The 24059-nt window shown below is 35.6% G+C and overlaps 1 protein-coding gene across 1 annotated transcript in view; it reads left to right on the top strand.

Annotated features, from left to right (window-relative positions):
- Positions 1-24059, top strand: part of LOC134839861 (sodium/potassium-transporting ATPase subunit alpha-3-like) — a 151355-nt gene that overhangs the window by 59771 nt on the left and 67525 nt on the right. Inside the window, exons 11-16 of the mRNA XM_063855483.1 lie at positions 9015-9515; positions 9752-9965; positions 10287-10469; positions 10706-10903; positions 12910-13055; positions 14566-14798. Of these exons, the coding sequence (XP_063711553.1) occupies positions 9015-9515; positions 9752-9965; positions 10287-10469; positions 10706-10903; positions 12910-13055; positions 14566-14798 (1475 nt within the window). The remainder of the gene's footprint in view (positions 1-9014; positions 9516-9751; positions 9966-10286; positions 10470-10705; positions 10904-12909; positions 13056-14565; positions 14799-24059) is intronic.

Here is a 24059-nt window from a genome sequence, read left to right as displayed (position 1 = left end):
ATTGTTGTGTAATTAAATTTGCGAAAATATCGGAGGAGTGTCTTGTTGCCTAGTATGGTTGAATCTGCTTTGATAGGTTTAGTTTTATATTTGTGCCATGATTTCAGTTGTCGAATTACTGGGTCAAGGTTTTGATATTGTTTCAGTGTTGAAATTGTAATTGTTTCTGTTGGGGGGAGAAAAATGTTTTCAATTTCAAATTTAGATAAGGGTATTGTATCAAGTGGGTCGTGAAGGTCAAAAACTTGATTTATTGTGTATTTTGAATCATTTGTTTGTGGTCCTGATAAATTTATTTTATCAGTTAAATCTTCTTTTTCAATTAGTGGAAAATGGTCTTTCTTAGGTGGGTGTTGTTTTGTTCGTTTTTGTTGGGTGTTACTTTTTATCCATTGAGAATATGGAATTGGTTTAAAAGTTGATGTTCCAAGTAGGTCAACTTCATAATGATTATTTTGACAATCTAAATAAAGTGGAAAATGTTGTAAATTATTTATTTGTGATTGTTCAATATCAGTTTTTACTGCATATTTGCATTCTAATCGGGGTGATGTTTCGTTTTCTGCAAGGTAGAATTTTATGTTTTTGGGTATTTCAACTGTTGTTTTTCGTGTAAGTAATTCAGGTGGTGTATTTCGACTTAAGGTGTCTGGTAATGCAAGATTTTTTCCTGCAGTCCAAACTATATGTAAGTTTGGAAATTTCATTAGAATTAATTGAAATCTGTAAACTCGGTGGTTTGGGTTAGATTTCTGTGTGAAAAGAAAAATGATTGGTTTGTGGTCTGTGAATAAAACTGTGGGATGTTTTGATCCAAGTATCAGAAATTCATATTCTGTCAGTGTATATATTATGGCTGTACATTCTCTCATTAGAGTTGAGAGTCGTAGTTCTGCTTGAGTGAATAATCGAGAATTTGCTGATATCAAGTTCATTTTATTTGTACCATTATGTGATTGTAATAGTGCTGCACCGATGCCAAAGTTCGAAGCATCGCACATTGCATAAAATGGTTGATCAGGGTCTGGAATTGTGTTTGAAATTTGTTCAGTTAAAAGTTTCTTTATTTCTTCGAATCGTGCTTGATGTTCTGTATTCCATTCAAAATTATTTTGTTGTCTAAGGATGTTGTAAAATGGTCGTAGATATAATTGCATTTTATAAACATATTTACTTAAAAAGTTTAACATTCCAAGGAATTCTTGGATTTTCTTTTTATTTGTTGGTGGTTGAAGTTTTTGAATAGCGTCAATGCGTGATTTCAGTGGAGTGATTGTTTTTCTTTCTATGTTATGTCCTAAGAATTTAACTCTTGTCAAAAAGAAGTGTGATTTATCGGGGGCGGCCTTCAGATTTTCGTTCTGAAGTATTTGGTGATATTTTTCTAAAACATTGAACATTTCGTCTTTTGTTTGTGATTGCATAAAAACATCGTCTAGATAGGTGATTGCGTTTTTCTTGAGTATTAGTGGTCTAAAAATTTTGCTCATAAAAGCTGAAAATGCTGCTGGTCCTATGGATATTCCATAGAATAAGCGGTTAAATTCATATTGTTGGTTTCCGATAACAAATTGTGTTAAACGTCGTGATTGTTCATCTAGTGGCATTTGATTGTATGCACTATTCATATCGGCGGTTGTAAAGTATTTGCCGTTTATTTTTGTTAAAATAACTTGTATTGGTTCAATGGGCCAATTACATTTTGATTCATCTATGAGTGAATTGAGGTATCTAGCATCGAGAACGATTTTTAATGATTCTCCTTTAGCTAGAATGATAACGGGGTTGATAAATGTGTTGCCTTTTGGTTGTTCTTCTTTATTAACTGGTGATATAATATTGTACTGTTCTAAAATATCGAGTAATCTGTTTACTTTATCATGTAAGTGAATTGGTACTTTACTTGCTCTCTGTTTTTTGAAAACTGCGTCTGGTTTTAACGGGAGATGTAGTGATGAACTGATTTTGCCAACATCGAATTTTGATGTTGCATAGACTGATGAATATTTAATTAGCTGTTTGGCTAACTTTTCGAATTCGTCTTGTGTTATTTGTGAATGTTGGAAATTAAACATTGTTAAAAATTTTTGTTGGTTCTCTGTGTAGTTACTGATGTTGAATGTAGGTTTGAAATATGGAGTTTTTGTGAAATAATCCGTGTTTCTGTTTTCGTTACTTATTATATTATTTATAGATAATTCTTCATTAAGAATTGTAGATTGGCAAATATCTAGTAATTGGAGTATATTATTTACGCGATAGGCTTTTTCGTGTATTGGTGATATTGTAGCGTTGGTTTCACAATATCCTAAAAGTCCTAAAGGTAATGTTACTTGGTAAGGTGTGTTATTATAGACATGTAAGGAAATGATATCGGAATTCGAATTTTTCAAATATTTTATGGATGAGATTGTGATTTTGAAAAATTTGTGAATAGGTTTGAATTCAAAATCTGACATATAAAATTTTTGTTTGTTTTGTTCTTTATCATATTGGTGAACTTGTTTGATTGAAAAATTATAGATGTTTCCTGATAGTGGTTTCAGGTGTTTTCTTTGTTGGTTAAATATCGGATAGAATTTTGAAAAGAATGGTGGTTGTTTATTTAATCTTTGAAAAAATGTTAAGGATGTTTCTTTTGTTTTTGTATATTTATCTTTGATTAATATTTTACTGTTTAGGATGTTAATTGTTGGTATATACTTTGAAATAAATGGTATTCCAATGATATTATATTTAATATCAGTGATATGGAATATTTGTTTAAATGGCTTGTTTAGAATTTTACTTTGCTCCATTGTTCTGGTAGGGAGAAGAAATAATTGGATTTTTCCGTAGTTTATCAATGTTGATCCTTGTGCTGTTGCTAGCTTACTGGAGGTTTCAAGAGGTGTTAGCTTTGGATGTAAAGTTTTTATTTCATTCCATGTGGGAATGTTTATTATGTTTGATTCTGCTCCTGAATCAATTAAAAAATCTATTTCAAGGTCTGGTGGTTGAAATTCTTTATTTCTTGGGCTTTCTAAGAGAAATGGTATTGTCCAAATTTTTTCTTTGGGTTGTTTTTTTTGTATATTTTGATAAATGTGGTTTGTATTCAAGCATTTTGTTTTGGTATTTTTATTGGTTTGATTTGTAGTGTTAATCTCATTTGTTTCTTGCGTCGTTGGTGTGGAATTTATGGGTGTAGTGTAATAATTTTGAAGAAATTCTGATTGATTTTCATATATGTGTGATGGAAAGGGTTGTTCATATATGACAGATTCATAGTCATTTTCGACTTTTATCATATTGATAGCAAGAGTGTTTTCAGTATCACTTTCTGAATCTGATGATGTACAGTTTATTTGATTGAGTTGTAACGTATCAGTTACTGTGTCATCAATACCTGGAGGGTCTGATGTTGTTTCTGGGTTAGCTTGTACTTGATTGATTTGTCTTTGATGTTTAGGTGTACTGCTTCTATGACGATTATTAGAATTATTATAGTTATTATTATTCCGGTGTGGTGATTGGGAATAATTTCTATAACGATTATTATAACTTGGGTGTCGATTTTGTGAATTATTTCGCGATCTGTTTTGGTAATTATTGTTTGGTCTGTTATAGTTCGATCTATTATATGAGTTATTCCTTGATCGATTGTTCGGGTAATTCTGGTTTCGGTTGTTTGAATAACTTCTATTTCGATTATAGGAGTAGTTTCTATTCCTATTGTATGATGAATTTCGTGATTGGTTGTTTGGATAGTAGTTATTTCTTGATTGGGAATTAGATCTAGAAACAAATCGTTGTGTATTTGAATTTGATCTGGAGTAGTTATTTCTACTATTTGGTCTATTGTAGTGATTTTGTGATGAATTTTGTGTATTTCTTCGTTCTGGTGATCTTCCTCTATAACTTGAGTTATATGGGGATTGATTTCTTGTATAACTTGTATTGTTCGGAAGTGGCTTTCCTGAACTGTTGTTGCTGTATACATTTTTGTTTGGTAGATTTTGATCTTTTTTCATGTATTGATAGAATGATTTATTTGGTTCTTTGTATTTTTGAGGTTTATTTTGACTATCTTGCTGTTTTTGTCTACATTCGGAAATACTATGTCCGTATCGTCGGCAATAATTACACCATTTTTTGAAAGATGGTTTGCCTTTAAAGTTCGGGTTCTTTTCGTAAATATTGAGTATTTCAGTGATTTTTTCAACGAGGTCTGTTTCTGATTCCTGTATATTATTAATATTAGTGGGAGTCGTTTCAATTTTGTTAACGTATTGTAATTTCAGATTTTCCGTTTCTTCTAGTTTCATCGTGATTTCTGCTTGTTCTAATTTGTCTACTAGTTTTCGAAAATCTAAATCGGGTTCTCGAATTGAAGAAGGATGGGATGCTCTCTTTTTTATTGCTATTTTCCTTAATTGTGGTGTTAAGGTCATCATTAAGATTTCTGTCATCTTTGTGTTTTTATAGTCATGTGTATTTAATGAATATGCTTTTCGAACTAGTGTTTCGATTCGTACTGCTATTTGCTTGATGGTTTCGTTTGGTAATCTGCGAATTTCATTACATAAAACTCTTTGTTGTTGTTTGTTTCTTTCGGAGTCAAACATTTTTGAAAATTCTTGTGTAAATCTTTTCCAGTTTGATTTTATTTCTAGAGGTAGTACTGAAAACCATTTTTGGGCTGCGCCATCTAAGGTTGTTTGTATTAACGCTGTGCGTCGATGTATCCAGTTTTGATGTAGTGGCGTATTAATGGGTTCAGGTCCTATATTTAAAATCAAATTTGCTGTTACTGCATTTAAATAATCTTCTACAGAGTATTCAGGGTCTGTTCCTGTGAAAACCATTAAAGGTTTATTTGATGTTATTGATGATCCACCCATAAGGTATGGATTCATTGTCATTTGTAATGATTCTGCTGCATTTGGCATTTGAGAAAAATTTGAAAGTTGGTTTCTTGTTATTTCATGTTGTTGGAGATAATATGGGAGTGGTATTTCATTTTGCATTTGTGATGGTTGATACGAGTGTGCAGTCATTGGATTTTGTTGTTGAATTGGTTGAAAAGATTGTGTATTAATTGGATTTTGTTGTTGAATTGGTTGTTGATTTTGTGCATCTATTGGTTGTGGAGAAAAATTTCTATGATTTGTACGTGTTCTCTGTATTCCTTGTCTACGATATTCTTGAGTATTTGGTGCAAATATATCTGGTTGTAAAAAATCATCATCTGAGGATAAATAATCCATTTGATAAGATGTTTGTTTTTTATTTTTATTTTGTTGAAAAAATGGGTAATTTTCACTGCGATCCTGTGGAGGATTTGGTTGAAAATTTATTGAATTATATTGGGCCGTTGGGTTATCCCAGTTTCGAGGTTTTGTATATTGATTAAAATTTCTTTGTGGTTGATTATATGTTTTTGATGGATGTGTATAATTATAATTATGGTCTGCAAAGTTGTTTCTAGTGAATGTTTTGCGTGTTTTTGATGGTATTGTCATGGGTCTGTATGTTTGGTAATCCATATGTGAATATTTAGGGGCAACCGAAGGTTTAACTGTTGATTGTAAGGTTACCTGTGTTTGTGAAGGATTTGTATTTCTTGGTGTTGTTAAATTTGGGCGTATTGGTGAAATACTTTGTTGTGTAGTTGTTGTGTGTACAATTTCTTCATTTATGAAGTGTGATGGTGTCTGGATATCTTGTTGAGTAAGATTCCTAGTTCCATTGAGGTTTTCGTTGTGTATGACTGTAGAGTTTAAACTATTATTTTGTGTATCGGGTAAAAATGTATTATAGTTTAATGGTGTTGCATCAATTGTTAATGGTATTACTCTTACATAATCTCTTATGTAAGATATCGTACTTATTGCTTGACTTGAGATTGATTGTGGAAAGCTTATAAATGCGGGATGAGACCATTCGGGGTCCCAAACATAATCTGATTGTTCTGTGATAGCGGTATCATCGTTCGAATTTTGGGGTCTAAAATTTTTTCTTGCTTGTGCAATTAAATCAATATTGTGTGTGAAATAATCTATTATGAACCATGCCAAAATTTTTTGTAAATCGTGTTTGGTATGTTGTGAAACGTCGTCTTTCGTGAAATTTTCTTTAATGATGTTTAAATAACTAGAGAGTAGTGTGATTTCATGTCGTACTCTTAAATGTTTAGATGTTTCTGTCGGTGAGACATTTGTTAATGGAAGTTCATTTTCTAATATCGAAATATAACTATATATTATTGCGAAAACTTCATTGGTGAAAATGGAGTTTGCTCTTTGTGAGTTATGGTATTGGATGCTTTTTATATATTCTGAAAAAACTTTTGAAAATTCTAAATCAAGATCGTCTGTTTGAATTGTATATTTTCTATTATTATGGTTTGGTGAGGTGAATTCTATGGAGTAGATTCCATACTGTTGTGTTATGTTGCATATATCTTTTAAGTAGTGATCTATGATTTGTCTTTTGATTTTTACATCGGGGAACTCTGTTTTACATGGACTGATTCCGGGTTCAAATAAATTTACGAGTAAATTTTGACAAAATATGTGTTGTCCTCTATCGGTATCTGCATCTACTATAAAAGGAAAGATTTCGTCATCATCTGGAGTTTCGTCACCTGGGGTGTGTGTTGAACTCATTTTTCCGTTCGATGACTGTTAATATGTAATTATTAATGTGTCGAATTGGTTGATTCCAATTGTATAGATGTACTGGTTTGTGTTTGTACTGTTTTTTTATTCTTCTTTTTCCTCTTTGTGATGAATTTGAAGTTGTTTCTGAGTCAGAAAAATATAATTGATCGTGAAGTGGGTAATTTTTATCTATTGATTCTTTTAGTTTGTAAAGTTCGTCTAAACTGTTGGTTTCTGATTCTGAAAATGCGTTTCGGTTTTTTGAAAATCTTTTTCGTGTTATTTGTCTTTGTTTAGTTATTATTTTCCTCTTTAGTGTTTGTCGTTTTGTGCGAATGTATCCAACTGTTTGTGTATGAGGTGTGATTACAAGGTCGTATTTTTTGTTATCTATTTCACAATTGTGTAAAATGATTGTTTGTTTATTTCCTAGGTTTTTAAATGACATAAGGTTTAGGATGACGGATGCAAAAAGTTGTTAAGTGAATTCTAATTACTTAAACTGTTAGTCCTTACGATTTTTTGGTTAGCTTAACCTGGGTCTATTTGTTCAGGGTTGGAGAGAAAAGTATATCGATTCCGAAGAATGATTTTTACTTTCTCGTGACTAGTATAAGCTAAGGTGTTAACTTACTTAATCTTACTTAGGGGTAGTGATTGTGTTCAAGGGTTGGAGAATAGTAAATCGATCCACAAGGTTCAGGTATAATTAGAACGCGAGTAGTTCGTTAGATACTATTTTAAACTTACTAAGTCTAAGATTTATCCTGGGTCTGGTAAGAGGGGGGGTCAAGTGAAGGATGAATAACCGAAGTTCTTCACTGTTTATCCTAATTTGAATGATTAGTTTTGTTTAAAAATTTCTATTAGTCTTGGGTCTTTAGAAAGGGTTGGGTAGTGAATCGACGTTTGAGGTCGTTAGACACTTATTAAGTGGGTGGGGGAGAACAAAGTTGTTCTGTTTGATCCAAGGATAAGCCTTGATGATCAAGTTTGAAATTTAATTAAGTAGAAAATGATTTAAGATCCAAGGATAAGCCTTGATGATCTGATTTTAAATTAAGTGACTTTAAGTTTTAATAAAGTTTTAAATTTGTGTAAAGGAAGGATTTAGTGTTTTATGATGTTAGTGAGTTGATGATTGCTGTTATGTTTTAGGTGATGAAGCTGGAACAACAGGATGATTTATGATTACTAACCATTTATTGTCATGCTACTAATTTTTATTTTTATTTTCCAATAAATATTTTTCAAACATGTTTTGTATATTACTGCAGAGTTTTAGGAAAACGATCTTAGATCTTTTTATCAATCGTTATTGTATAATATTAATTTTGTTTAGCGCCTGAAATGATTTTGAAGAGTAACTTCAAGGTTTTATGTTTGCAAATGGAAATCTAAATTCATTGCAAGTAGTATTCGAAATATAAAAGTTTGTTCTGGCTTTTGCCGAACTATCATATAACTATACGGCAAGTTTCTACTTTGTCGTATGTCGTCTTTGGTTCGAGGTCTTCTTCCAATTCCGGGTAGTTCTGTTATGGTTCGGAATATTGGCTCTGATCTATTGAGTCGGAGAGACATTTCAATTAAATTATTGTCGTATAACATTTTGTAAATGTTTTTGTCTAATTTCTAATCTATTTTTGGTTAATTCTAATCTATTAAGGTCTTGTTCGAGACTTATGGTCGCACCAGATGAGTTAGAACCGAAGTGTAACTCATAGAGTAATTTCGGATAGGGTACACCGTCTGCTCGTCACGCTATCTTATTTTCGGCCGGATAGATTCGTGCAACTTCTTAGTCTAATACCGATCCTAATCTTACTCTTATACTATCTAGTCTCAGGTTGTTTAACTAGTCTCTGCTAGGCTCAATAGATCTAGGGTATACTGGTTTATTGCGGCTGCTGAAGTGCTCGGGAGAGTCCAACTAATTTCTAAGTTAAATTCAAATCTCTCTGGTGCTGAAATTACAAGTAACTTCAGCACTTACAAATAAGTGGGTTGTTAGTTAGATGGATCATGATTGGTTAATATTAAATACTTTACATTGGTAAAACATTTAATTTATCCAATCATAAAATATAGTTTAGATCAGGTTCCAGTATTCTGGTCGACCAATTTCCGTGAACCAATTCATACATTAATTTTCTCGCCAAATCATCTAGCTAATTTTTAATTATTGCTGCCATGTACTCCGAATTATGAAAAAGTACATACATTATTACGCTGGACTATTCATGAAAGTGTTTGCTTTTTACTGTTTACATGCGCTCTAATATTTTTTCGAGGGGGAAGGGGTGATTTTCAAAAATTGCCGCATGCTATTGTTCGCAAACTAGGTCAAAAATGCCGTTTTCATTGTAGCTATCAATCCACAAAACAGATGATGACAAAACGCTACTCGTGATCAAAGGCGCGCCTGAACGAATTTCCGACATGTGTTCAACTATCATGATTAGCGGCGAAGAGGAAGACTTCGGGAAAATGAAACAGAACTCATTCGAAGAAGCTTATAGGGAATTGGGCGGGAAAGGCGAAAGGGTTCTAGGGTTTGCTCAGAAAGAGCTTGACCCCAAAGAGTTCCCTCCTGATTTCAAGTTCAATACGGATGACCCCAATTTCCCGATGGAGGACTTGTGCTTCGTGGGATTGATGTCGATGATTGATCCACCGAGAGCCGCGGTTCCAGATGCAGTCGCGAAGTGCCGCGATGCGGGGATTAAGATCATAATGGTGACTGGAGACCACCCGACAACTGCGAAGGCAATCGCAGAGCAAGTGGGCATTATAACTGATGACACAGAGACTACTGAAGATCCGAAGAAAGCAGCCCAAGATACAGGGGACGACGAGGATGATGACAAGGCTAGCAAAAAGTGAGAACAAATTGTTCAATTAAAAAGGCAGAATTTACTCTTAATGGGTTCAGTTGAAATTCTAAAGCCAGAAGTTTTGGCAAAAAAATAGATTTTTGAAAATTTAAAATGTTATATTATCAGTTTTGGCCAATAAATGATCTGCCAAGCGACAAGAAACGCCACAGACTAAACTAGGCGTGCTTTTTGGTGGCAGAAAAAACAGGACGCTCGCCATTTAGGAAGCCGAGGGCGGCTGTGATTCATGGAAACGACCTAAAAGACATGTCGGAAGATGATCTGGCCAATGTGTTGAAGAATAATGACGAGATAGTGTTTGCGAGGACATCTCCTCAGCAGAAGTTAAATATAGTCGAAGGGTGTCAGAGGGCGGGCAAGATAGTAGCTGTGACGGGCGATGGAGTCAATGACTCACCAGCCCTCAAAAAAGCTGATATTGGTTTGTGATTTTTTCATGCAGCAGGTTTGACCACCTCATGCTCATCGAACTTTCCAATTTTCTTCATTTGTCATTTGATTAGACGCAGATTTTTGTTCTCTCATTTAAGTTGCCATCGCAAGCTTGTTCTCAGAATGGTTTGAATTCTGGAAGCGCTCTTTCAGTTAATGTTTCTTCAGTTAAAGAGATTCGTAAAAGTTCAGCCTGTACACTAAGCTTCCTTCATTGTCACATTCGAAATTGGGCCCTTGGAAATCTACACTCGTTATTTGAGTTCTTGTCAAAAAAAAACAGTCTATCACATAATCATACGAGTTATAGGAATAGCGATGGGCATCTCTGGCTCCGATGTGTCCAAACAGGCTGCTGACATGATTCTGTTGGACGACAACTTCGCCTCAATCGTCACTGGGGTGGAAGAGGGCCGACTCATCTTCGACAACCTGAAGAAGTCCATCGCATACACTCTCTCCAGCAACATCCCCGAAATCACCCCCTTCTTAGGCGTGCACTTCTTTTTCTTTCTCACCCCTGTCAAAAAAACATATCATTCTACTTAAAAAACGTTTTCAAGTTTTGCATAAACCCATTTGCATTTTTTTGAAGTCCCTCTTGTCACATTTGGAAGTGGTTGATGAGGGGGGGGGGGGGGGGGTGTTTGAAGAAAACGAACAAATTTTTGTTGGAAATCTAACATTCAAATTACGATGGTCAAAGTAAGAATAACATTCTCATTTCAGCTTACGTTCTCTTCGCCATCCCCCTCCCTCTGAGCACAGTTACCATCCTGTTGATTGACGTGGGCACTGACTTGTGGCCTGCAATCGCATTAGCCTACGAGCCAGCCGAGAGTGACATCATGAAACGAAAGCCGAGAGACCCAGTCAACGACAGACTAGTGAACCACCGAATGATCACTTTGGTCTACGGCATGATTGGTTGGTTTGTGCGTCAAATTCAGGCCTCAACTTTGTTTGAAAACAAAAGGACTCATCTTTAGGTCGACCAAATTGATTTTCTGGTCTCTCCCAAATCACTATAAAGACCCAACTTTGATCAAAATGTCTGCGCAGCAGGGAAATTTTTGAAAAAAAAAACAGGCCAAAAAAGGAAGACTTTTGGATCAATAGGGGGTCGAATCCCTGAGGAAAGAACGCCCTGGCTTCCTTAAGGAAAACTCGTAGAGACTCAATCTAAATGTCATTTGAAAGCCCTTTCAAACGTGTTTCGACTTTCAAAAAACTTGAAGATAGGCTTTGGCTATTTTACTTATATTCACTCTCTTTATATTAAGTCTTTTTTTCCATAAATCATTTCTGTGGTAGAAAAGTTCTGTGCCAGTTGCACAGCAACCGGTTGGCCTTCGTTTTTCACTTATTGAGTCAATAAGTGAAAAAAGAAGGGCAATCGGTTGCTGTGCAATAGCACAGATACTTTTCTACCATAGATTTGGCCCCCTACCGATCCAAAAGTCTTCATTTTTTTTACCTGTTTTGTTTTTCAAATTTTTGCCTGCTGCGCAGACATTTTGATACCAATTGGGTCTTTATATTGATTTGTGAGAGGTCAGAAAATCAATTTGGTCGGCGTAAAAGAAGTCGACAATGTTTTCATCGTCGGTTAACCTCGAGTCTGCTGGTATGCGGTAGAATGCTAACATGTATATGTGTAGTATAGCGTTTAAAACTATATGTTTTATTTACTAGCTGGTCATCAGAAAAATCAATTTCAATTACTACATTAATGAACTACCAGTTGAAATAACAAACGTTTCGCCTCAAATCCTGCCAACCCAACTTCGATCTCTAATCCTGTCAACTTCGATCTCAACTTCGATCTCAATTCCCTAGAATCAAAATCGTCTAGCTCATCAAGTTTTTGGGATTGATGGATTCCTAAATACTGACCTAATTCTAATTCGGCGATATGCTGTGCGTTTAGTTTTCAAAAATTCTCGACCCAATGACTACAAATATTGAGTTTATTCGGCGTTATGCTTCCAAAATCAGTATTTGGGATTGACGCAATCCCAAATACTGACCTAATTTGGCGATATGCTGTGTGTTGTGTTTCTATGCACTCTCAAAACAATGACTACAAATACTGACTTTTTTCGTCGTTTTGCTTCCAAAACCAGTACTTGGGATTGACGCAATCTCAAAGCCTGACCTAATTTGGCGATTTGCTGTGTTTTGTATTTCCATACACTCTCAACTCAATGACTCCAAAAGTTCAATTTAATCGGTGTTGTGTTTTTTTTTAAACTACTAAAAAGTGGCATCTACCGACTTAGTTAACAAATGTTTTGAGATTTGTTCGGGAATTCCGCTGACAAGGGTTAAATCCTTGACTTTAAATTCCGCATTGCTATAGATAAAAATTCCAGTTTTTTTTTTCATAGGCAAGTTCAGTAATAAACAAAACTCTTAGGCAAACCTTCAAACATGTTCCAAATTGTAAGTGGATTCCACTTACAAAACGTCCGTGGATTCCGCGTACAAATACCTGTAATGTAAGTTTTGTCGGCACATTTGTTGTGTCGCGGATTCCGGAACAAGCGAAAATAGGTAGTTGATCTGGATTCCGCATCAGCTTGCGGAATTCACTTACATATGCAGATTGAGCTTAAAAATTGAGCTTACATTTGCGGGTTGAGCTTACAGTTGCGGCATCCAGAAAAACTAGCTATTTTCGCTTGCTGCGGAATCCCCGACACAACAAATGTGCCGACAAAATTTACATTACAGGTATTTTTACGCGGAATCCACGGAAATTTTGCAATTAGAATCCACGTACAATTTGGAACATGTGTAAAGGTTTGCCCATGGAGTCCAGACACATAAAGACACAAAATTGTGCGCCTATCCAGTGCACAGTTTGGCCTCGTAATATTTCACTGTAATAAACTGAACTTCCTTACTTTCAGAAATACTTTCTGTTGCAGGTATCATGCAGGCGGCAGCTGGTTTCTTTGCTTATTTTGTGGTTATGGGTGTGAATGGATTCCAACCAGACATCCTGTTTGGACTGCGGGATGAGTGGGAGGATGAGAATGTGAACAATCTGCAGGACTCATTGGGACAACGCTGGGTGAGAAAAGATCCTCTTTGCAGCATAACTATTCACTTTTGTCGTTTTTTAACATTTGTTCCACCGTTCCACCAGCGGACTTAAAGAAGCGGACGGGGTAGGGGTCAAACGCCTTTTTCCCTGCCGACCCAGAGGCTACTTTTTTCAGATCTTCAATTTTGACTGACGGACCCTAAAAGATTTCTAAGAGTGCCTTCGGTGCTAACATATACTAACTTTGAGGGGGACGCGCGCGCCGTAAAAACGCAACTTTTTGGTCAAAACTTTCAAAAAATACCCTAAAACGCTCATTTTGGCATGATTTTTCAAAACTTTTAAAAATTTTCTGAAAATCAGTTTAGTCGGCCTAGAAAAAAATTGATAACATTTCGAAAATATTTTGAAAATCCGCCTCTATTTCTGCCTCGTTTCGGTTCTGAAGCAGATCGGTTTTGGGTAGCTGGCCGATTGACAACATTTCAATTCATACGTAAATTAACGGTAATTTTCGAAAATTACAAGTCAACAAAGAATAACGAACTGCCATAAATTTCGGTATTTAAAAGCAGAATTCTATGTCATAAAATGCGCAAAATGAAAACATTAAAAAATCAACTTTAAAATGGTGCCTGAACAATTTGTGAACTTTGTTTCAATCTTTCAGTTTTCGCCTTTTTTCACTCACTGGTCTTCGTTCATCAGAAAATTCACTGGTTACGACCTTGGTTTTTCTCGCTATGAATTCTAGCGAGAACAGCCTCCCCTCGAGAAAATCTTAGATCCACCCCTGATCTCAATTATCATAAGGGTTTTAAAATTCATAAGTCGCACTGCAGTATAACAATTTGAAAAAAAATAAGCCGAGTAGGTACCTTGAACTTTTGGTATTTGAGTAACGTCAACTCAAAATGATGACATTTGAGCTGTTTTGAAACAAAAAAAAACAAACAAAAAAAAAAGAATTTTTTTCATTCGTTTTTTTTGTGCGTGGTTTGAGCAGCTAAATTTAAAATATCCAAAAAATTTTATCACTTAGTTTCCTTATCAAACAGTTATCTGAAGTAAATTTAATCACAAAAATAGAAAAAAAAAGAATTTAAGAAAAACATTTTTTTTTCGTAGGTTAATAGATTCGTTTAGCGGCTGCAACTGTTTTTGCTCAGCAACTCTCAGCAAAAACTTCCAAAAAAGTTTCCCACAGCTAAGTACTAAATATTTTTTTCCTTATTTTTGTTAACAAAAAATTAGTTTGAGAAAAAACTAAAAATAGCCGCATAATAAGCTTTTCGCGCTACTCGCTCGCGTACTCGCTCCAAATTAGACTAAAAATCAAAACTTTCCAACCGATGTGTCTGTCTCAGCACGAGAAATTTTTTGAAAGGCGATTGACGCACGACTTATAAGTTTTAGTATGATACGTCAATCAGTCTATTCTGAGGAGTATTTATGGTACATGCGTGAAAAAGAACAAAAAAGACAAAAAATAAAACAAACAAAGACAAAGTTCCTCCAGTGTATGACTCTGTTGTAGTCGTATAGCCAACGAAAAATACTGGAGCAGACATGCAACACTGCCTTCTTCGTCAGCATAGTCATAGTACAGTGGGCTGACCTCATCATCTCAAAGACGAGGAGGAACTCCCTTTTCGTGCAGGGACTCACGTCCAACATGGTTCTCCTAGCCGGACTGGTGTTCGAGACGGCCCTCTGTCTCTTCCTCTGCTACTGTCCCGGCATGGACAGCATAGGACTCCAGCCTATTCAGTTAGTACAATTAGAATCAGTGCCCCATCACTAAGACGACAGCTGTTAATACGACCAGATATAACTTGAGACTCTATAAAATAGGTTCAAGAAAAATGCAAATTTTTTTTGTTTTTGTCGCGGACTAGTTCTGTAGGGGCAAAATGAGTTCAACTAGACATGTGAACTAAGAGGGTGACAGTAAAGGAGTGTAGGGGACATTAAACCGTTCCAAAACCTAAATATCTCACAGGAGATGAGAGAGGTAATGAGAGCTTTTGATGGTTTGTTTCTGTTACAGAACACCTGGCTTTCATTACCATACACCGAACATTGGTCGTTACATAAAGTCTGATATCCATTACACATAAAAGGCTACTTAGCTGAAATAATTGATCTGCTCGCTAAGGTAAATAAAAATGTCTTTTCAAAATTGACTTGATTAAACTTGGGTTTTTAACTTTTTTTTTGGTTTTTAATGTTGTCTGCGTATTGTTTTGAAAGTTTTTGACACGTGCTTCAAAGTTTCGAGAACAAAGCCGGGTCCACATGCAGGTTGCAAGTTCGGAAAATGGTTAGCCGGCGACCAGTTGAAATCATATTCGTAATCAATTGTTCATTTTTCGTTAATGAAGTTGTTGTTGATGGGAGATGGTTTCTTCTGAGTCTCCCAAAGTAAAGAGAGTTTTATAGCGTGTCTTGCGAGTCTTCCATGTTTGTTTTGTACTTCACACAATTTGACTATTCCATCTGACCCGGGGTACCCGTCCTAGGAGCAAAAGACCGCGAGGCGGGAGGATTTTGAGTATCCACACACGGTCTCCTTATTGTAAGTTCTCGCCTCCTGTTTTTGTCGTTGACTGAGTTTAGGCAGCTATTTGTGTAGAAGATGTTTCAAGCCTTGCTGGATGAGTGAGTGTTTTCATGAAGCAGAGATTGTTAAATGTCATCGCTGAAACAAAACAGGTAGCAGGTTCACAGATGGTCGTCCAAGTTGATTGGGCATGAGAGGTCCCCAATTTGTCGGGTCTGTTGACACGTTATTAGGGGCGAGAGTTGATGACTGCTTCTACTTCGCAGAAGAACGCAGAAAAACACTTGTCGTTAAGGATGCGTGATCTAATTACTTGGTGGAGAGAATCCGTGAAAGTCAAGGAAAATGTAGATTTCAGTATGCACTGCTCAAACAACCACGCAGGTGAAGAGTAAATTTTTTCTTTCGAAAAAAGTTCCATTGTTTTTTGTTGGTTGCGAAGGGTTCAATGAAGTCACTTCCTGGTGCGAGGGAGGGTTAATTGTTTTAAGATGCTTGCAGTCTAACGAGAAGCAAGTCGGTCATTTGAGGCGTGTTTTGTTCTTGGCGTTGTCTGTGGCACGGTAGGCACTGTCGGATAGATTTTTCGGAGTTTTCCAAGAGTTAGAAATCTAGAAGACTTGTTGCTGCTATATGAAATGCTGCAGTTAGAGATACATAGACTGTTTTTTCGCGTCTAAGGGTACCGGGTGGCGGCTGGGGAGAAGACTTACTGCTTTGCTGAGTCGTCCCTTCGTTCAAAGAGATTCATGTTTATCGTAGAATGGGCAGAGTGTATGTGGTCGGCTGAGGGCGGGTCTGGGTAACTTTTTGTCAAACAGCAGTCAATTTAACTTCGGAACCAGCCAATTTAGCATCTCTTAACAATAAACGCGAAGATATTGTTGACGTCCAGAAGTGTTATCTGGCCTTGGTTTCTCGCTTCGAGGTTCATTTTACTGAACTTGACATGGACTGTTAATTTTAGAGCTCCTCATTCCACATGCTGAATCGGAGGTCGTCAGTTACTGACAAAACTGTCTTCTGAGAATATTTATTGGCTGATTTCTTTAGTTCGAATATTGGTCGAAGGCTGTAATTTCAAATGTGCGGGCCAAACTGATTACCGTCGTCCAAGATGAAATTAGGCGGTTGGGAATGAAGATCAGTTCGCGCTGACTTGGTGAGTTGATCCATTGTAGAAAGTTCGTACTGTTAGCTCAGACTGTAAGACTGCTGATCTGAAGTCGAGCTGCTCTATGACAAAGTATGCAAGGTTAGTTCTGGAAGAGGTATTGTCATTTTTTTTGAGGTAGGCTACTGGTGCTTTTCTCATTAAGAACCCTACTTCCACTGTTTGGTTTGCATTTGTGATCCTGAAAAAAAAAAGTTGAAACAAAGGCAAGCTCCTTGTCGTTGTCAAATATATGAAATTGTGTGTCGAGAATTTTCATTATCGTTCTAAAGTAGTTTTTAACAGGTACTTATCACTGGTTGGTTGTAATTGTCAAACCACTCGATTAAATCCGTCAGTTGTTCCAGGTTGAGGGATTTGTCCCATCGAGGTTCAGCGCTCCAGATAAGTTGAAGCCATTTCCAAAGTCGTATGGTCAATGGCGTGTTTGATGGAACTGAATCGAAGATAAAAACAAAAATATCAGCAGAATGCACTGCTGGGTGACGTGCTTTTTGTCGATGGTGTGGAATTTCTTAGCTTCCAAAAGACAAAAAGCTTGTGTCGGGCTTTACCTTGACTGCTTAAGCACTGAGAGATTTTTGTCTGATGTGAGGCAGTCGCTAATTCTTATGTGGTGGTCATTGTGGTTGTGGTCCTAAAAAATAAGAGATGAAAATCTACTGTGTCAAGTTGAAACCTCAGTAGAAGAAGAGTGAGAGAGGTTGAGGGGGGGGGGGGGGGGGGGGGTGGAGGAGTCCTTGCAGATCCCCATGTTTTAAGATAGGGAGTGGAACATCCGGTCTGCAAGCTATGTATTGAGATAGGGAATAGATTTTCTAATGCATTAAGTTAGGGTAAAGGTTTCCCAATGTTTTAAGATAGGGAATGGTATGGTTTCAAAGTTGGGAGAATGGTAAGAAAAACGGTATTTTTTGGTTTTTAATTTTTATCGCAGTAGTCTTGGCGCGCGTTATGTAACTGTAAAATATCAGTATTGAGTGTAGATTGTGTGATGAAGGTATTATTTTTTTGGTTCATGGTAACTCAATGGTATGTGCAAAAACTTAGATTTTTGTACCGAAAAATTTAAAATTTTTCAAAAAACTTTGAAACACCATAAAGTTAGATATAATTTGGCTTAATAACTAATTTATTGGTTGATCTTATTTTCTAAAACAGTAATCTATCAAAAAAAAAATTTAAAAGACAAAGTATATTAATCACTGCTTCGTATAATCATTTTACCGCAAGCTTTCAGTGAATTAATCAATACTCCATTGAATGCTGCTACACTATAAGTTATTTACAAATTCGAAAGTTTGTGAGTGTATTCCGTCATACTGAACTTGTCTTTTAGGGAAAAAAACTCAACCCCTTCTCTGTCTGCTCGTACGTAGCAACCATTTGATTAATGCTTCTAAATTCTCTGCTTGTTGAAGTCAAGTTGATTGCTTCTATGAGTTTTTTCCTGTATTTTGCCATAGATCTATCGCCGGGTTCCTCTAAAACTGTTTAGTGCAACCATTTGCTGCTTATTTTCATCTCGTCTGTTTTGTTGTCATTGCAACAATAAGTCTTGCTACTTAAACATAGCATCTCCGCACATCTAAATTATTCTTTGAACAGTCAAGATCTCGTTTATCGTGCTTTTTGTGAACGCTAGAACATGTTCGTGGAAAAAAGTTTGTTTTCAAATCTTCTCAAAATGAATCTCTACAATCAGTTTCTTTCATTTTTCCCCGTCATTTTTTTTCTCCGAACGAATACAATCAAACATATTTGTTTCAGCAAGAGCTAAATACAGCAAAACCGTATCCATTTCTGATTCTTCGACTTTATTTACATCACAAAACATGTCAAAAAATGTAGCAAAGGTCCAGCATTCTCAACTTTGCATATTACAGAATGAAAAATCCGAAAGTTATGGGCTCTCTGTGCTCGATTGTAGACTTTAGTAACTCAGTCTCGTACAAGTCTTTCAGAACAGTGTTCAACCGTTTGAAGAGGGGTTATTTAATTGCTTTAAGTTTTTCCTCATCATTTAAGTAATTTGTGATGTATCGGTCTATCCATTATCTGGTAACCGTAAGATGAATTACCTAAAAGTTTCATAGTCTCTGCAACAACCCCAAATAAAGAGTTCTCGTCTCCTTCCCTTCTATCATCAACAATCGACTGAACAAATTTTTGAAGCATTTTTGAGGTGAATACTGTACAAAGCTGTAAATTTTGTACAATGTAAACCAGGTTCATTGCAGCAAAAGAAGAGAGGAGTAATGATAGAACCATTTTATAGTTTGAAACTAGATATTAACATTCACTGGGGATGTTCAAAAAAAAATTTTCAATGGCGTAATTGTCCATATATTCCCCGATATACTTTCTTCCAAATTCAGTTTTTTAAATTTGAAGGAAAATTAGCAAGCTTTGATTTCAGTTGATCTGGAAAAATTAAGTCACACTGAAATAACCATAAAAGGATCCACCTTTTTTCTCCAATAACGAAGAATACATTGGAAAAAGAAGTTTCTTCAACTTGATGTTTCTTAACTTGAAGTTTCATCAAGGCTTGTTGTTCATCAAGTTCACTTGATCCTAACTTCTGATAATCCCTAAAGTCATTATCAAGAGGGTTGTTGTTTCTCAGTTTACTGAAAAAGGCTTCGTATGGATGTAATTTTTGATACTTGAGCTTGTGCGCACTATCAAACGACTCGTAAAGGAGAAACCCATTTTGTCTCCCTTGTTTGATAGGCTTTAAGAAAGGAGTGTAAAGATTTACTCCACCCAATCCTGTTGACATATCTTGACACATTGGAAAGGGATAAAGCTAGCACGCATCAATTCTAACAATTGATTTGCAGATATTTGGCGAATCCATGATAAAGATTTTGTCCACAACAGCTTTTCGCGTAAATACAACTGATGTTCAATCCGCCATAACTTCTCTAGTTTTCTCGCAAAAATCTCTATTGTCTTCACAAAATGGGTAAAATTTTTCATTGGTTCACTTGTGCGGACAAAATTTGCCAGATTTGGAAGAGTACATCCAAATTTTAACATAACAATTTTTTTCTGATGATAAAATTCGTCCAAATTGGCATTGCATCAAGAATTGGAACAACATCATTGTTTTTGTACCACTGCAAGAAATCTTGAAATGTATTCATTCTAGAAAGGTTTCTGCCAAGATGTCTGTAAATATTTGTAATTATTCCATCCAGATGCTGGTACAATATTAACTTGAAGTTTCTTCAAGGCTTGTTGTTCATCAAGTCCACTTGATCGCAAGTTCTGATAATCTTTATTTCTTAAAGTTTTTATCAAGAGAATTGTTGTTTCTCAGTTTACTGAAAAAGGCTTCGTTTGGAGGTAATTCTTGATTATCCAGCTTGTCCGCACTGTCAAACCACTCGTAAGGAGTCAAAAGATGTTGCTCCCGCCAGAACTTCATGATATCGAGAAACTGCATCTCGCCATACTTGAAGGATGTAAATAAATTAGCTTTACTGATAAGCATTGGTTCAGCTTCTTTTTTATTGATTACGTAGGAAATCAGAGGGTTCTTGATCAAGTTCAGATTCATTGTTAGATCAGGTTTATTGTTAAATCCAATTAGAGGTAACGTGTTAACAACCTCTCCAGGTTTCGTTTCAAATCAATCAGCTCTTTTTTCTGCATTCCCAAAAACTAAGTTGACTTTTCAGTTTCCTCTCTGTCCTCGATACATTCGTCTTCATATTCAAGTTTTCAGTTGAACGATTTTGACATATTCCGATCAACTCTTTAAAAACTTTTGAAATCCGCTCATTCACTACTCTTTCAACATCTTGAAATTTTGTTCTCTTTTCGATTTAGTTTTCCCTGCCAAAAATTCAGGATTGATTTCGAAATCGATAATCAGCTTTAGCTTTTGCGGCTCCTTGTTATAAAAAAAAGTCGGTTCGTCTATCAGGTTCGAGGATAAGGATACATAACTAGAACGTGTTTTTCAATGTAAGTTGTTGTTTAGGTAGCCTTTCAGTTCATCTGTTGGAAGACATATTGACTCAAAATGGAAAATTGTTAGGTTGTTGAATGGTTTGTTATCTTTCGAAACAAGAATATTTAAACCTTCGAAAATCAAACAGCATTTCTCGAAATGTATTTACATTTTGATGGTAAATGTGTCGCACTCGATCATTACAAGTCATAAGATGTCTGTTAAAAAAGTCTGGCCGTTTGAAAAAGCCATTACATCTAGGGCATCGAAAACATTTGAAAAAACTATCTATGTCATCTGTATGAGTGATATGATTGTTGAATCGTAATAGTTTGACTGTTTTGTCAAACTTTCAAATACTTCGACGAGCCACTTCTCCCTCCAACGGGCCAATTCTCCCTCGACGAGCGTAATTATCCTCATGTACTTCAAAATCGTAAATAAAGATTTTGCACTCCGATCATTTCTTCAACATGAGGTAAATCTTCAACGCATACTCCCCGAAAGTTTTAAGGATCATGTCCAGATTTGATTAAAAATCGGTGATATATATAGAAGTAACAGGATCATGAATCTTGTACCCATTCATATACATCCTTGATGCTCAGAACAGACACAAGTGATCCTTGTAAGGTTGCTTGTTTTGTTTGATAAAAGACAATTTACAGAAGGATTTCTCAGTAAAGGTTCGGGTAACACAGAATCTGTACACCCCATCGGAACGTTTTTGAGTAGACCAGCAAAAACAGTCATGTTAGTAATCAACTTCAATCTCCACTTGCTATTCTGACGATCTGGAGTACTTGTTCCACAAGGTTAACTTTTTCGAATTTTCCCTGGATGGTAATCAAATATGCTTTTTATTCACAAAGAATACATTTTTTTTTCAAAGTTGTGTTTTCCTTTGTGTGGCAAAACCGATATTCTCCCATTTTGACATTACGAAGAATACATCCAAGAGCGCTTTTGATTTTTGCAGCGAAATCCAGCTTATTCAAAACTTCATCCAAGTTTTCCTCGATCACTTTAGTATCTAGCTTTGAAATTTGATTGTTAATTATCTTTTTTCTCCCGTTCTTCATTTCTCTATCCACCAGAAAATATTACAAGCGCTTAACTCCTCTTTGAGTTTCTCTCGATCTTCCCCTTCCTCCTCCACAATCTTGTTCAAGTCCGCTACAGTATTGCTTGGCTTCCGTTGTTTTGCTCCATGTCCTTTCCTCTAATGTTGTTGGAGAGAGTAGTAACTCGGAAACTCTTTTTTGCAAGACGAACAAACCGTTGATGGATTGGAAGTTGATGGAGGTTGCTTATTGACCACGCGTAGTTCATTTTTTGTTGATTTCAATTGAAATATCTACAATAAGGACAAGAACTAACTCCTTTAGAAAATTTTTCCCATGGCGAGCTGCGTTTTGACGAACATACATATTTCCGCTGCCTCAACATGGCACTTTCTCGTTTCTATTCAGCGACGGCATCTAAGAAATGGGAGAATTGTTAATTATCAAAAGGAAGGAATTTTTTGTTCACTGATTTATACTTACTTTTAATTTTTGAGAAAACAAAGATATTTTTCAATTAGTTGTACACTGTTTAGATCAAATGCTTTTAGCGTGAAAGAAAATCAGAATGAACTTATTTTAGAGAAAAGTAACCAAAAAATGAGATTTCCAGCTATCAGAATTGACCAATGTTAAAACTGATTTAGTTTTCGGTTTCTTTCATTATGAGAAAAACTTCTATTAAGAACAATTCATATTCCTCGAGTTACTCTTAAGGAGCAAAGAAAAACTTCAACTTGGTTTTCTATTTGATGAAAAAGACGTTTATCCGTAAATTTTTCGCAATTTTTTGGATGTTTATGTTGTCTAAAATTGAGTTTTCCGACTAAGAAAGCTTGAAGTTAATTTAAAAAAGTTGTACGATAATATATCAAAGACTCTTTTTATCCCCTACCCGATACCCAATCTTTTAATAAATTCCCAGCAAAGTGCTTTATTCCCTCATTTTTCAAATGGCTTTTCAAAGCTTAAAATCCTGCATGATCATGTTTCGAGTCAGATTTTAAGAGATTTGCTTTGAAAAACATCAAAATTAAAAAACTTGGCTACTGAAGGTTTTATCTTTTTTGGTTCATGGTAATTCGATGGTACGTGCAAAAACTTCGATTTTTTTTTCAAAAAATTTAAATTTTTTTTCAAAAAACACTTTGAAACACCATAAAGTTAGATATTATTTGACTTAAAAACTAATTTATTGGTTGATTTTATTTGTTAAAGCAGTACTCTATCTACTCAAAACGATGCTGAAATCTATGGAATAATCTAAACTTTGGAAAAAAAATTTTGTAGAAAAAATTAAATTTAAAAAGTTAAGGTATATTACTCACTGCTTCAATTTTTCAGTTATTTAATCAGTACTGCAAGGAATGCTGCTACACCATAAGATATTTTCAAGTTCAAAACTTTTGTGTGTGTATCCCGTCATACTGTACTTGTCTTTTTGGATAAAAATAACTCAACCCCTTCTCTGTCTGCTCTTGTGTAGCAACCATTTGATTAATGCTTCTAAATCCTCTGCTTGTTGAAGTCAAGTTGACTGCTTCGTTGAGTTTTTTTTTAAGTTTTGCCATAAATCCATCGCCGGATTCCTCTAAAACTCTTTAGTGCAACCCTTATCTGCTAAGTTTCATCTTGTCTGTTTTGTTGTCATTGTAGCAGTAAGTCTTGCGACATAAACATAGCATCTCCGCACACCTGAAAAACATAGTTCTTCTTCGAACAGTCAAAGATCTCATTCTTCGTGCTCTTTTTGAATGCTACAACGTGTTCGAGGAAAAAAGTTTGTTTTCGAATCTCCATTGAATGATTCTCTGCAATTTTTTTTTTCAACTTTTCCCAGTCATCTTTTTTCTCTGAACGAATACAATCATACAAATTTTTCTCAGCAAGAGCTAAATACAGCAAAACCGTGTCCTTTTCTGATTCCTCGAAGTTATTTACATCTCAAAACCTGTCGAAAAAACGTATTAAAGGTCCAGCATTCTCAGCTTTGCATACTGCTGAATGAAAAATTGACAATTATGGGTTTTCTGTGCTCGATTGTAGACTTTAGTAACTCAGTCTCGTACAAGTCTTTCAGAACAGTGTTGAATCGTTTGATGAGTGGTTCAGTACTTGCTTTGTGTGTTTTCTCATCATTCAAAAAACTTGTGATCGTATGTCTCGATCTATCCCTTATCTGGTAACCGTAACATTAATTACCTATAAGTTTCATAGTCTCTGCAACAACTCCGAATAAAGAGTTCTCGTCTACTTCCCTTCTACT

Source organism: Symsagittifera roscoffensis, chromosome 2 (genome assembly GCF_963678635.1).
Source record: "Symsagittifera roscoffensis chromosome 2, txSymRosc1.1, whole genome shotgun sequence".
In the NCBI taxonomy this organism is placed as follows: domain Eukaryota; kingdom Metazoa; phylum Xenacoelomorpha; order Acoela; family Convolutidae; genus Symsagittifera; species Symsagittifera roscoffensis.
The sequence above is the reverse complement of the archived record's forward strand: the minus strand, read 5'-3'. Positions and strand labels throughout refer to the sequence as shown.